Raw genomic sequence first — 15,192 nt, 5'->3', positions numbered from 1 at the left:
CAGCACCTGCATTAGGTGCCTGATGGAATGACGGCGGGGCCTCAGCAGAGAGCGCACCGCCAGATGGAGGGACTGCTGTTTGACCAAGGGCAGCTTGACAAGTGCCGGCAGAGTCTCGAATTGCATCCCTAAGTACGTGAGTTTCTGGGTTGGAGTCAGAGTGGACTTGGGTAGATTGACAAGCCACCCGAATTGGACTAGAGTGGCGAGAGTGAGCGAGACACTCCGCTGACAGTCTGCGCTGGATGAAGCCTTGACTAGAAGGTCGTCCAGGTAAGGAATCACTGCCAACCCCTGGAGGTGCAGAACCGCAACCACTGCTGCCATGACCTTGGTGAATACTCGAGGGGCCGTGGCTAACCCGAAGGGGAGAGCCACGAACCGGAAATGTTCCTCTCCGATTGCTAAACGTAGCCAACGCTGGTGTGACACTGCGATTGGCACATGCAGATAGGCATCTCTGATGTCGATGGATGCCAGGAAGTCTCCTTGGGTCATTGAGGCAATGACTGATTGCAGAGACTCCATGCGAAAATGCCGCACCTGAACATGCTTGTTGAGAAGCTTGAGATCCAGGATGGGCCGGAAGGAACCGTCCTTTTTGGGGACTAGGAAGAGATTTGAGTAGAAACCTCTGAACCGTTCCCGGGCGGGAACCGGTACAATTACTCCGTTGGCCTGCAAGGATGCCACGGCCTGTGAGAAGGCGGCGGCCTTGGAGCAGGGGGGAGTTGACAGAAAAAATCTGTTTGGCGGGCTGGAAGAGAATTCTATCCTGTAGCCGTGGGAGATGATATCCCGCACCCACTGATCGGAGACGTGCTGAAACCTCACGTCGCCAAAGTGGGAGAGCCTGCCACCGACCAAGGACGTTGTTGGCTCGGCCAGATAGTCAAGAGGAGGCTGCCTTGGTGGCAGCAGCTCCTGCGGACTTCTGGGGACGCGGCTTCGTGCGCCAGTTGGGCTTCTGGTCCTTGGCTGAGTTAGTGGACGAGGGCTTAGAGGACGACCAGTTGGAGGAACGAAAGGAACGAAACCTCGACTGGTTCCTGCCCTGGACAGGTTTCCTGGCTTTAGTCTGTGGCAAGGAAGTACTCTTCCCGCCAGTATCCTCCTTAATAATCTCATCCAGTTGTTCACCGAACAGTCTGGACCCAGCAAATGGGAGCCCAGCAAGGTACTTCTTTGAAGAAGCGTCTGCCTTCCACTCTCGAAGCCACAAGATCCTGCGGATAGCGAGGGAATTAGCCGAAGCCACCGCAGTGCGGTGAGAAGCCTCCAGCATGGCAGACATGGCGTAGGATGAAAAGGCCGAAGCCTGGGAAGTTAAAGCAACCATTTCAGGCATGGAGTCCCTAGTGAGGGAATGCAACTCCTCCAGAGAAGCAGAGATGGCCTTGAGAGCCCACACTGCTGCAAAAGACGGGGAGAACGAGGCCCCTGCCGCCTCATATACAGATTTGGCCAGAAGGTCAACCTGGCGGTCAGTGGGATCCTTAAGTGAGGTGCCGTCAGCCACTGATACAACTGTCCGGGCTGAGATTCTAGAAACCGGAGGGTCTACCTTTGGTGAGTGAGCCCACTCCTTGACCACCTCAGGTGGAAAAGGAAAACGGTCATCGGAACCACGCTTTGGGAAGAGTTTGTCAGGACAGGCCCTGGGCTTGGACACAGTGGTCTGAAAACTGGAGTGGTTAAAAAACACACTCCTTGTTCTCTTAGGCAAGGTAAACTGGTGCTTTTCTGCCAGAGAGGGTTGCTCCTCTGATACTGGTGGATTGAGATCCAGTACAGAATTAATGGACGCAATCAAATCACTAACATCTGCTTCACCCTCGGTCAGATCAATGGGGCACATGGAGGTAGCGTCCGAGCCCCCTGTAAAGGCGTCCTGCGAGTCAGCTCTGGAATCAGAGCCGCGGGACGAGGAAGGCGAGGGGACCCTGCGTCTCCTTTTAGGAGGACGGGGTCTGGGAGCAGGTGAAGAATCCTCTGTGAGCTCTGCAGAGCGAGCCGTAGCAGCAGAGGCGCCCTGAGAAGGGGGCTGATGCATGCTCAGCAGAGTCCGGGACAACTCTCCCATGGAGTCGGCAAAAGACTGGGAGATAGACTTAGAGAAGGATTCTACCCAAGCCGGGGGTTCAGCCACCGGGGCCGGAGCAGCCGGAGGGACCACTGGGGAGACTCCAGGCTAAGGCACCACCATGTTAGAGCAGGCATCACAATGTGGATATGTGCTCGGTTCACGCAGTACGAGCTTACATGCAGTGCATATGGAGTACAGCCTTGCAGCCTTGCTCCTAGTGTGAGACATGCTGCTGAGGTGGGGGCTCTGAGCCAGAATGACCCCCAGAGAGTGTATAAGAAAAGTCCACAACCGGAGGTTGTGGCTTACCAGCCCGTTTGTGTGCCCTCCGGATCCCACAGCTCGGACCCCCAGACAGATTAGCAGAGATGCTGCAGCCAGCGCCGATCAGTATGAGAACGCTGAGAAAATGGCGCCGGAGCGAGTGGAGGGGGCGGGGCCTAGTCAAAGAGCGGGATCCGGAGGGCCAAGGAGAAATACAGGGGAGGGAAACATCTCCTCAGAGAGGAGTGTCCTCCCCTATGCCGAACGGCCGGTGGGCGGAGCCGCACTGTCCCTCTGCATGACTGACATGCAGGGGCAGTGAAAACGAAAGTAGGCCGCAGGCGAAGCTGGGGCCTAAATTTTACAATGCGGCCGGCGCGCAGGCACCCTCGGCGCGGTTCTCAGGTCAAAACCAGAGAACCGGCCGGAAATCTCACCAAAGTTAAATAACACACTCTCCCACACAATAAAGTGCAAGGGACCCCCCTACAATAACGTCTCAAATACTTAGCTTGTGAGACGCAGGGCCAGGTCCCTGAGGGATGAGTGCTCCGTCGGCAGGATCCTGAAAGGGCTGCGGATGGAGACCGGTCTCCTGCAAGGCAGTGAGAACCGTGCTGGCTCCCACTTCAAGCCAGAGCCCGAGGGATGGTGAAGGAGCGCGGCATGTAAGGCTCCAGCCCTGAAATCAACCTTAACAACACCGCCGACACAGTGGGGTGAGAAGGGACATGCCGGGGGTCCAGGCTTGGACCCACTTTTCTTCAAACACTTTCCAAAATGAAAAATCAGATGAGAATGCATGTGTGGATGTGTGCCTCCTGAACACAAAGCATTGAACTGGCTATATTTGGTTATCCAGGGGGTGTATATGCTCGGAGGGAGGAGCTACACTTTTTAGTGTAGTACTTTGTGTGTCCTCCGGAGGCAGAAGCTATACACCCATGGTCTGGGTCTCCCATAGGAACGATGAAGAAACAAGAACTATGGACCTGTCCTCCTCTGACGTGTGACCCTACATCTCCCCGCAGGTCGCGGATCAACTGTGCGCCAAGTATAGTAAAGAGTACGGCAAGCTGTGCAGGACAAACCAGATCGGAACCGTCAATGATCGGGTAGGTTCCGGTGTCACTGGCTGTCATTATATTTGATAAGACGTTATCTAGCTGTGATTTCTTTCTTGCAGCTGATGCACAAGCTGAGTGTGGAGGCTCCTCCAAAAATTCTGGTCGAAAGGTACCTCATTGAGATCGCCAAGAACTACAATGTTCCCTATGAGCCGGACTCTGTGGTTATGGTAGGTGAAGAGTAATACATTTGGTAACGGTAGCCTTGTCCCCTGGTATGCTTCTAATTTCCACTTATTCTTGCGTTTTAAGGCCGAGGTTCCCACCGGTATCGAAGCAGATCTTATAGATGTGGAATTTTCAGATGACATAAAGAAAGGAGGAGGAGGCGGTGGTGGTGGCGGCGGTGGTGGAGGATTTGGTGTACCATTGCCAACTGTGCCAGCAATGCATATGCCAACTCCTACAATTCCATTCAATTACCCCACACCCGGTGGACCGGTATGTATGTGACGCTGGTTACTGTTGTGCTTACTTTCCTACTGAAGGTAAAGGATGTAGTCAATACCTGTAGGGCTACTTTCACACTTGCGTTGGACGGCTTCCGTAGCATTGCGTTGTGTGGCGGATGCAACGGATCGTACAAAACAACGGAAAGCTTCTTTCTTTTTCGCTCTATTGGGAGACCCAGACAATTGGGGTGTATAGGCTATGCCTCCGGAGGCCGCACAAAGTACTACACTTAAAAGTGTTAGGCCCCTCCCCTTCTGCCTATACACCCCCCGTGCTCCCACGGGCTCCTCAGTTTTCTGCTTTGTGCGAAGGAGGTCAGACACGCACAGCACAGCTCCACAGATTAGTCAGCAGCAGCTGCTGACTATGTCGGATGGAAGAAAAGTGGGCCCATATAGGGCCCCCAGCATGCTCCCTTCTCACCCCACTCTTGTCGGCGGTGTTGTTAAGGTTGAGGTACCCATTGCGGGTACGGAGGCTGGAGCCCACATGCTGTTTTTCCTTCCCCATCCCCCTTAGGGCTCTGGGCGAAGTGGGATCTCATCGGTCTCCAGGCACTGAGACCGTGCTTCATCCACAACTCCTGTGGAGCCTGATGGATAGGAGCCGATACCGTTCAGGGACATGGCCCTGCATCTTGGAGGTATTCTGTATCCCTGTGGGGACCGCGCACGGCATCACCTCAGCTTTGCTGGGTGTGCTAGTGCACCGGGGACCGCGGCGCTGACCGGGTCTATATGTGCCATTACACACTCAGCGTCGCTGAGTGTGTTTATATGTAAGGGCTACCGCACTAACCGCCGCTGCCATGGGACACTGCGGCGCGGCTGGGACTTGTAGTTCGCCGGGGACTTTCACGCCGGCCGCGCTTTTACGGCGGCCGCGTTTATTACTAGAGTCCCCGGCTTCCTTGCGGCCTAGTTTACTTTTCTCCCGCCCTCAGCCCTGACAGGCAGGGGGAAGGGCGGAACGCTGCACGGAGCGAGCAGCTCTGAGGGCTGGAGTATGATTTACATACTCCACCCCCCTCACTGTGCACGGTGTGAGCACCAGTTCGCGCTCTTTTTCGGCCACGCCCACAGCTCCCTCATCTCGTCAGGACGCCGCAGCCATTCCTGTCAGCTCCACCGACGCTGCAGAAGAGGGACAAGTCCTGGGAGACCCAGACACGGTCTCTGGTGGCCTCACAACCGCTTTAGGCGGCTGGTAAGCAGCACCTGTGGTGCGAACCCCATGGTGCTGTAGTGTATTGGTACATTATTTGTGTATCGTATATACTTTACACTGTATGAGCACAGTTCATTCTGGCTATATACCCTTTTGTGTAACTCAAGGAAAACTATAGCATGGCGCCCACAAAAGGCAGGGGTGCCAAAACACAGGCTTATTATGCTGCCTGCGCCGCATGTAAGACCTCGCTACCGGCAGGTTCCACTGACCCTCATTGTGTGCAGTGTTCGACCCCTGTGCCACTTCTTCAGCCGGAGCCTATGCTAAGAGGGGCCCAGGGGGAGCCACCTGTTGACACTGTCCAGGTGACGGGGACTGAGTTTGCTAAACTCTCTGAGACTATGGCTAAGATACTAGAAGCCTTGCAGTCCAGGCCGGTATCTCAGCAACGGGACTCTGTTGAATCGTTGTTCCCGGGCCCCCCTCAGTTGGACCAACAATGTCCTCCCGGGGTATCTCCTGCATCCCAGTCTGAGGGTTCTGACTTAGACCCCAGCCCCAGATCGACTAAGCGGGCTCGCTTAGAATTTCCCTCGACATCATATTGTTTAGGGTCTCAGCGGGGGGAATCTTTGGTTGATGATGCGGAGACAGCTGATCAGGATTCTGATCCTGAGAGCGCTCTCAATCTTAATACTCCAGACGGGGACGCCATAGTAAACGATCTTATTGCGTCCATCCATCAGTTGCTGGATATTTCTCCCTCAGCCCCTCCGGCGGAGGAGTCAGCTTCTCAGCAGGAGAAATTTCGTTTCAGGTTTCCCAAGCGGACACAGAGTATGTTTCTAGACCACTCTGATTTCAGAGAGGCAATCCAGAATCACCATGCTTGTCCAGATAAGCGTTTTTCTAAGCGCCTTAAGGATACACGTTATCCTTTCCCCCCGGACGTGGTTAAAGGTTGGACTCAATGTCCCAAAGTGGATCCTCCAATCTCCAGACTGGCGGCTAGGTCCATACTTGCAGTGGAAGATGGGGCCTCGCTCAAAGATGCCACTGACAGGCAGATGGAGCTCTGGTTGAAATCCATCTATGAAGCTATCGGAGCTTCTTTTGCCCCAGCATTCGCAGCCGTATGGGCGCTACAAGCTATCTCAGCAGGTCAAGCGCAAATTGAAGCAGCCACATGCACGGCCGCGCCACAAGTGGCATCCATTACCACCCAGACCTCGGCAATTGCGTCTTACGCTATTAATGCTGTCCTGGACTCTGTGAGCCGTACGGCGGTGGCGACCGCCAATTCGGTGGTACTCCGCAGGGCCTTGTGGCTACGGGAATGGAAGGCAGATTCGGCTTCCAAAAAGCGCTTAACCAGTTTGCAAATTTCTGGCGACAGGCTGTTTGGCGAGCGTCTGGATGAAATCATCAAACAATCCAAGGGAAAGGATACATCCTTACCCCAGCCCAAACAGAACATTCCCCAACAGAGGAGAGGGCAGTCGAGGTTTCGGTCCTTTCGGGGCGTGGGCAGGTCCCAATTCTCCTCGTCCAAAAGGTCTCAGAAAGAACAAAGGAACTCTGATGCATGGCGGTCTAAGTCACGTCCTAAAAAGAACATTGGAGGCACCGCTAACAAAGCGGCTTCCTCATGACTTTCGACCTCCTCTAGTAGCATCCTCGGTCGGTGGCAGGCTCTCCCGCTTTTGCGACGCCTGGCTGCCACAAATAAAGGACCGCTGGGTGAGAGACATTCTGTCTCACGGTTACAAGATAGAGTTCACCTCTCGTCCCCCGACTCGATTCTTCAGGTCTTCTCCGCCTCCCGAGAGAGCCGAGGCTCTTCTGCAGGCGCTGGGTACTCTGAAGGCAGAAGGAGTGGTGGTCCCTGTTCCTCTTCATCAACAGGGCCACGGTTTTTACTCCAACTTGTTTGTGGTCCCAAAGAAGGACGGGTCTTTCCGTCCTGTCCTAGACCTGAAACTTCTCAACAAACACGTAAAGACCAGGCGGTTCCGGATGGAATCCCTTCGCTCCGTCATCGCCTCAATGTCCCAAGGAGATTTCCTTGCATCGATCGATATCAAAGATTCTTATCTCCACGTTCCGATTGCCCCAGAGCACCAGCGCTTCTTGCGCTTCGCCATAGGAAACGAACACCTGCAGTTCGTGGCACTGCCATTCGGCCTGGCAACAGCCCCACGGGTTTTCACCAAGGTTATGGCTACTGTAGTAGCGGTCCTCCATTCTCAGGGTCACTCGGTGATCCCGTACTTGGACGATCTGTTGATCAAGGCACCCTCTCAAGAGGCATGCCAACACAGCCTCGACGCTACCCTGGAGACTCTCCAGAGTTTCGGGTGGATCATCAATTTTCCAAAGTCAAATCTGACACCGGCCCAATCGCTCACATACCTTGGCATGGAGTTTCATACCCTCTCAGCGATAGTGAAGCTTCCGCTGATCAAGCAGCGGTCACTACAGACAGGGGTACAATCTCTCCTTCAAGGCCAGTCACACCCCTTGAGGCGCCTCATGCACTTCCTGGGGAAGATGGTGGCAGCAATGGAAGCAGTCCCTTTCGCGCAGTTTCACATGCGTCCCCTTCAATGGGACATCCTACGCAAATGGGACAGGAAGCCGACGTCCCTCGACAGGACCGTCTCCCTCTCTCAGGCGACCAAAGCTTCCCTTCGGTGGTGGCTTCTTCCCACTTCATTATCGAAGGGGAAATCCTTCCTACCCCCATCCTGGGAAGTAGTCACGACGGACGCAAGTCTGTCAGGGTGGGGAGCGGTTTTTCTCCACCACAGGACTCGGTACGTGGACCCGGCAAGAGTCCTCGCTTCAGATCAATGTTCTGGAAATTCGGGCAGTGTATCTTGCCCTGAAAGCGTTCCAGCAGTGGCTGGAAGGCAAGCAGATCCGAATTCAGTCGGACAATTCCACAGCGGTGGCATACATCAACCACCAAGGCGGCACACGCAGTCGGCAAGCCTTCCAGGAAGTCCGGCGGATTTTGATGTGGGTGGAAGCCACGGCCTCCACCATATCCGCAGTTCACATCCCAGGCGTGGAAAACTGGGAAGCAGATTATCTCAGTCGCCAGGGCATGGACGCAGGGGAATGGTCCCTTCACCCGGACGTGTTTCAGGAGATCTGTTGCCGCTGGGGGGTGCCGGACGTCGACCTCATGGCGTCCCGGCACAACAACAAGGTACCAATGTTCATGACACGGTCTCAAGATCCCAGAGCTCTGGCGGCAGACGCCTTAGTTCAGGATTGGTCGCAGTTTCAGCTCCCTTATGTGTTTCCTCCGCTGGCACTGTTGCCCAGAGTGTTACGCAAGATCAGGGCCGACTGCCGCCACGCCATCCTCGTCGCTCCAGACTGGCCAAGGAGGTCGTGGTACCCGGATCTGTGGCATCTCACGGTCGGCCAACCGTGGGCACTACCAGACCGACCAGACTTGCTGTCTCAAGGGCCGTTTTTCCATCTGAATTCTGCGGCCCTCAACCTGACTGTGTGGCCATTGAGTCCTGGATCCTAGCGTCTTCAGGGTTATCTCAAGAAGTCATTGCCACTATGAGACAGGCTAGGAAACCAACGTCCGCCAAGATTTATCACAGGACGTGGAAAATTTTCCTGTCGTGGTGCTCTGCTCAGGGTTTTTCTCCCTGGCCATTTGCATTACCTACTTTTCTGTCCTTCCTTCAATCTGGACTGGAAAAGGGTTTGTCGCTCGGTTCCCTTAAGGGACAAGTTTCAGCGCTCTCTGTTTTTTTTCCAGAAGCGCCTAGCTAGACTTCCACAGGTACGCACGTTCCTGCAGGGAGTTTGTCACATCGTTCCACCTTACAAGCGGCCGTTAGAACCCTGGGATCTAAACAGGGTGCTGATGGTTCTTCACAAACCACCATTCGAGCCAATGAGAGATATCTCCCTCTCACGACTTTCGCAGAAAGTGGTTTTTCTAGTAGCAGTCACTTCTCTTCGGAGAGTGTCTGAGCTAGCAGCGTTGTCGTGCAAAGCCCCTTTTCTGGTTTTTCACCAGGACAAGGTGGTTCTACGTCCGGTTCCGGAATTTCTCCCTAAGGTGGTATCCCCCTTTCATCTCAATCAGGATATTTCCTTACCTTCTTTTTATCCTCATCCAGTTCACCAATGTGAAAAGGATTTGCACTTGTTAGATCTGGTGAGAGCACTCAGACTCTACATTTCTCGTACGGCGCCCCTGCGCCGCTCGGATGCACTCTTTGTCCTTGTCGCTGGCCAGCGTAAAGGGTCACAGGCTTCCAAATCAACCCTGGCTCGGTGGATCAAGGAGCCAATTATCGAAGCTTACCGTTCTGCTGGGCTTCCGGTTCCCTCAGGGCTGAAGGCCCATTCTACCAGAGCCGTGGGAGCGTCCTGGGCTTTGAGGCACCAGGCTACGGCTCAACAGGTGTGTCAGGCGGCTACCTGGTCGAGCCTGCACACTTTCACGAAGCACTATCAGGTGCATACCTATGCTGCGGCGGATGCCAGCCTAGGTAGACGAGTCCTTCAGGCGGCGGTTGCCCACCTGTAGGAAAGGGCCGTTTTACGGCTCTCTTACGAGGTATTATTTTACCCACCCAGGGACTGCTTTTGGACGTCCCAATTGTCTGGGTCTCCCAATAGAGCGAAAAAGAAGAAGGGAATTTTGTTTACTTACCGTAAATTCCTTTTCTTCTAGCTCTAATTGGGAGACCCAGCACCCGCCCCTGTTTTTTTTGTGTACACATGTTGTTCATGTTGAATGGTTTCAGTTCTCCGAGTTTCCTTCGGATTGAAGTTACTTTAAACCAGTTTATAATTATTTTTCCTCCTTCTTGCTTTTGCACCAAAACTGAGGAGCCCGTGGGAGCACGGGGGGTGTATAGGCAGAAGGGGAGGGGCCTAACAGTTTTAAGTGTAGTACTTTGTGCGGCCTCCGGAGGCATAGCCTATACACCCCAATTGTCTGGGTCTCCCAATTAGAGCTAGAAGAAAAGGAATTTACGGTAAGTAAACAAAATTCCCTTCTTTTTTTTTTTTTTTACAGTTTAACCGGCAGCAGACTATTGTGAACGATCAGCTGATCGCTCTCAATAGCCGGCGGCCGGGCGCTCAGCTGAGCGCTCTCAATAGCCGGCGGCCGGGCGCTCAGCTGAGCGCTCTCAATAGCCGGCGGCCGGGCGCTCAGCTGAGCGCTCTCAATAGCCAGCGGCCGGGCGCTCAGCTGAGCGCGCACACATGCCGGCGGCCGGGCGCTCAGCTGAGCGCGCACACATGCCGGCGGCCGGGCGCTCAGCTGAGCGCGCTCACATGCCGGCGGCCGGGAGTTCAGCTGAGCGCTCTCACATGCCGGCGGTCGGGAACAGCTGAACGTTTGGCCACCGAGAAACAAAATAAAGTTTCTATGATTTTAAAAAAAAAAAAAAGAGCATGCGCAGTGAAAAATAAAGGTTTCCGTCGCTCAAAAAAAGTTACACACTGCGTTCCCTCCGCCCGACGCAGCGTCAAAATAATGACGCGTCGTCCAGCGGATGCAACGCTGACACTTGCGTTACAGTGCGTTGTCCATACAAAACGCACTGCGCTATTCTCCATAGATAACGCACTGCGCTGAACGCAAGTGTGAAACTACCCTAACACTATTTCTATGGGGGAGAATGGGATATAGTCACCACTGCCTAGATAAGAACCATTCCCTTCAGCTATAGTGGATTCTAGACCTGAAGAGACTGGTGTGGTTACTTTGGATATCCATCAGAATGTATGTGTTGCTGGTTACTGTTGTGCTCACTTTCATACTGAAGGTGAAGGATAATTTAGTCTATACCTGTAACACTATTTCTATGGGAGAATGGGATGTAGTCACAACTGTCTAGATGGATAGAGATCCATTCCCAGCTAGAGTGGATTCTAGACCTGATGACACTGGTGTGGTTACTTTGAAAATCCACGTCATCATTACTTTATTATGAAAATCAAGAGCTCCTTTTAGGCAGGGAAACTCTGATATAGGATGATACAACCATTCTGATATGGGTTTTCAGAGTAAGGGCGGCTTTGCACGTTGCGACATCGCACGTGCGATGTCGATGGGGTCAAATCGAAAGTGACGCACATCCGGCGTCGCAGTCGATATCGCAACGTGTAAAACCTTTTTGATACGATGAACGAGTGCAAAAGCGTCGTTATCGTATCATCGCTGCAGCCTCCGACATTTCCATAATGCCGATGCAGCGACAGGTGTGATGTAGTTCCTCGTTCCTGCGGCCGCACACATCGCTGTGTATGAAGCCACAGGAGCGAGGAACATCTCCTTACCTGCCTCCCGGCTGCAATGAGAAGGAAGGAGGTGGGCGGGATGCAATGAGAAGGAAGGAGGTGGGCGGGATGTTTACATCCTGCTCATCTCCGCCCCTCCGCCGCCATTGGCCGCCTGCCGTGTGACGTCGCTGTGACGCCACACGACCCGCCCCCGTAGGAAGGAGGCGGGTTGCCGGCCAGAGGGACGTCACACGGCAGGTATGTGCGTGTGAAGCTGCCGTAGCGATAATAATCGCTACGGCACCTTTCACTAGATATCGCACGTGCGACGGTGGCGGGACTATCGCTGCAGCATCGGTAACACATTGTTACCGATGTCGCAGCGTGCAAAGCCCGCCTTAGTATACCAGTCTCCTCAAGATCTATTTAGTAATGTGCTTTGTGAAATCTAGTGACCGATGCACTGTTTTCTGATCACAACAGGAGACATTCAATGGACCACCTATGGGAATCTACCAACCTTTTGGTAACCTGAATCCGGCAGCAATGGGCATGGGGCCGCCACCAATCCCATCTATGCCTCCGACATATGAGTCTGTAAGTAGCTGATGGTGCACATGTTGTTACACGGCAGAGGCGATGCTGGTGGAGATGATGATTTCTTTCCGCATGCCATGGAGGTCACAGTCCGATCCCATATGTGCATCGCAAGACGGACATTTGCACAAGGGTTTAAGGATAACTGCACTTTCAGACATGTCGTAGATACATTAGCTGTTGCCGATCCCACCCCAATTCTAAAATTTAGGGACAGAAGTGCCGCAATAAATCTAATGAGCCCTTCTGCAGTATTGGTTTTGCCAATCAATGGGCGTTACTGCATCTGAACCCCCGGTAATCCAAAACCTTTGGCACGTCTGACATCTCAAAACATAAAAGTGCAGTTATTCTATGAAGATGTGCGCTGTAAAAGTAACTAGAAATGGTGCAAATCTGCGCCCAGCGGCCACGTCTGCAATCTGTGGCCGTTAGACGTGACCCATAAGAACGGCATCTTGCTTCCCGGCATCCGCAGCTCTTCTTTTGCTTAGTCGTCTTGAGCCACAGATGCCATCAAGTGAAGGCCCCACTACATGCAACGACGTATATAACGATATATCGCCGGGGTCACGGATTCCGTGGCGCACATCGGGCATCATTAGCGACGTTGTTGCGTGTGACAGCAAGGAACGACCGTTAACGATGGAAAATACTCACCAAATCGTCCATCGTTGACACGTCGTTCCTTTTCAAAAAATCGTTGATTGTGGAGGACGCAGGTGTGACACCTCGGGAACGACGAACTACACCTTACCTGCAGCCGCCGGCAATGCGGAAGGAAGCAGGTGGGCGAGATGTTACGGCCGCTCATCTCCGCTTCTATTGGGCAGCCGCTGTCTGACGCCGCTGTGTGACGCCGCACGAACCGCCCCCTTAGAAAGCAGGCGGTTCGCCGTCAACAGCGACGTCGCTAGGCAGGTAAGTATGTGTGACGGGTCCTAACGATATTGTGTGCCACGGGCAGCGATATGCTCGTGACGCACAAATGACGGGGGCTAGTGCTTTCACTAGCGACATCGCTGCGTGTAACACCCTTTTAAGAGGCACTACTCAAGGCTCCCATCCGACAGCCAGAAATTTCCAAAGTCGTCCTCCACCAACTCTATAAAATTGTCTGTCTCCAACAGATTGGTGATCTCGGGCCCCATGCAAACGCCCCTCCTCCAGATGGTGAGTGTGCACAAGGCTGAGCATAATAGAAGGAAAGCTTTATTTCATATATTTTGGTTGGAGACGGTGAACCACATTGCTCTTGTTTCTTCAGGTCCGAGTAACTCCGCACCCGTCGCCAAACCACGAACAAAAGTATCGGATAATTTCGTCCTTCCGGAATTGCCCTCCGTTCCAGACACGCTCCCCGCCGCCTCTGCCGGAGCTGCCACTTCCAATTCAGAAGATATTGATTTTGATGATCTCTCGCGCAGATTCGAGGAGCTGAAGAAGAAAACTTAAGAAAGTTTGAACATCTCGGCTATAAAACCTCCTTTTTGCACATTATAGGCAGAGCTTCTCCTCTAACCGAGGGTGAGAATGCAGGTTTGATGTGTTGATTACCCTTACACTGAATATTCGGTGGCTTTTGCAGCCACTTTCCTGGTGTGAGTCTACGCCGAGGACCTACTTTCTCCAGAGCAGCCATATTTTCTATGTTATGCGGGAATGTCATAAAGCGAGACCCAAAGGACTTCTCTCGGCTAATATATTAATGCGCTGCTTCCCTTCCTGATTTTCTAACCTTTGTACATAACATTTACAGACTTGTGTTGAGCTTGTATGGGCGTGCATTTCTTAAAAATAAAGCAGTGGCCTTCCTGGGTTTTTGTGGAGTGGTTATAGGGCAGGAATATATCGCACCTGAAATTAAAGGGATGGTCCACTACTTTTTTGTTAATGACCTATCCTTAGGGGCCCTTTGCACACTACGACATCGCAGGGTCAAATCGAAAGTGACGCACTTCCGGCGTCATTAGTGTGTAAATCGTTTTAACTACGATTACCGAGCGTAAAAGCGTCGGTATCGTATGATCGGTGCAGTGTCGGTCATTTTCATTATTTTGGCTGCAGCGACGGTACGACGTTGTTCCTCGGTCCTGCGGCAGCACACATCGCTGTGTGTGAAGCCGCAGGAGCGAGGAACATCTCCTACCTGTGTCCCGTCTGCAATGAGGAAGGAAAGAGGTGGGCGGGATGTTTACGTCCCGCTCATCTCCGTTCCTCCGCTTCTATTGGCCGGCTGCCGTGTGAGGCCGCACGACTCGCCCCCTTAGGAAGGAGGCGGGTCGCCGGCCAGAGCGATGTTGCAGGACAGGTAAGTACGTGTGAAGCTGCCGTAGCGATAATGTTCACTACGGCAGCTATCACAAGATATCGCAGCGAGGACTATCGCGGCATCCGTTTGCGATGTCGTAGTGTGCAAAGGGCCCCTTAGGATAGATCTTCAATGTCTGATCAGCTGGGGTCCGACACCCGGTACCCCCACCGATAAGCTGTTCTCGGTCCTGGCGGTGGCAGCAGGTGGCCGGAAATACTCATTTCTTCAGCGCTCTATTGGGAGACCCAGACGATTGGGGTATAGCTACTGCCCTCCGGAGGCCACACAAAGCACTACACCAAAAAGTGCAAGGCCCCTCCCCTTCTGGCTATACCCCCCCGTGGTATCACGGGTTCTCCAGTTTTCAAGCTTTGTGCGAAGGAGGTCAGACATCCACGCATAGCTCCACAGATTTTAGTCAGCAGTAGCTGCTGACTATTTCGGATGGAAGAAAAGAGGGCCCATATAGGGCCCCCAGCATGCTCCCTTCTCACCCGTGGATGGTGTTGTAAGGTTGAGGTACCTATTGCTGGTACGGAGGCTGGAGCCCACATGCTGCTTTCCTTCCACATCCCCCTGAGGGGCTCTGAGGAAGTGGGATCCTGCCGGCCTCAAAGCTCTGACGCCGGGCTCCATCCACAGACCCATTTGAACCTGCTGGATACGGAGCTGGAGTACCGTTCAGGGACATGGCCCTGCACCATTACAGGTACTCTGTGTCCCCGTACACACAGGCACAGCACACTCCAGACTTGCTGGGTGTGCTAGTGCGCCGGGGACAGTAAAGGGTTACAGTCACTGCAGCTTTGCTGAGTGACTTTGTGTTTTGGGAACTACCGCGCCGGACGCTCCGGGAGCGGCGGCGCGGCTGGGACTTGTAGTTCGCCGGGGACTGGGCGCCGACC

At 53.6% G+C, this 15,192-nt stretch overlaps 1 protein-coding gene across 1 annotated transcript in view; it reads left to right on the top strand.

The window, feature by feature from the left end:
* Nucleotides 1–13,791, top strand: part of IST1 (IST1 factor associated with ESCRT-III) — a 28,021-nt gene extending 14,230 nt beyond the window's left edge. Inside the window, exons 5-10 of the mRNA XM_075326037.1 lie at nucleotides 3,382–3,465; nucleotides 3,537–3,647; nucleotides 3,730–3,918; nucleotides 11,860–11,973; nucleotides 13,104–13,146; nucleotides 13,241–13,791. Coding sequence (XP_075182152.1) covers nucleotides 3,382–3,465; nucleotides 3,537–3,647; nucleotides 3,730–3,918; nucleotides 11,860–11,973; nucleotides 13,104–13,146; nucleotides 13,241–13,428 — 729 coding nt within the window. The 3' untranslated portion in view covers nucleotides 13,429–13,791. The remainder of the gene's footprint in view (nucleotides 1–3,381; nucleotides 3,466–3,536; nucleotides 3,648–3,729; nucleotides 3,919–11,859; nucleotides 11,974–13,103; nucleotides 13,147–13,240) is intronic.
* The last annotated feature ends 1,401 nt before the right edge of the window (nucleotides 13,792–15,192 follow it).

This window comes from Anomaloglossus baeobatrachus, chromosome 10 (genome assembly GCF_048569485.1).
Source record: "Anomaloglossus baeobatrachus isolate aAnoBae1 chromosome 10, aAnoBae1.hap1, whole genome shotgun sequence".
Lineage (NCBI taxonomy): Eukaryota > Metazoa > Chordata > Amphibia > Anura > Aromobatidae > Anomaloglossus > Anomaloglossus baeobatrachus.
This window is presented reverse-complemented; position numbering and strand designations above follow the sequence as displayed.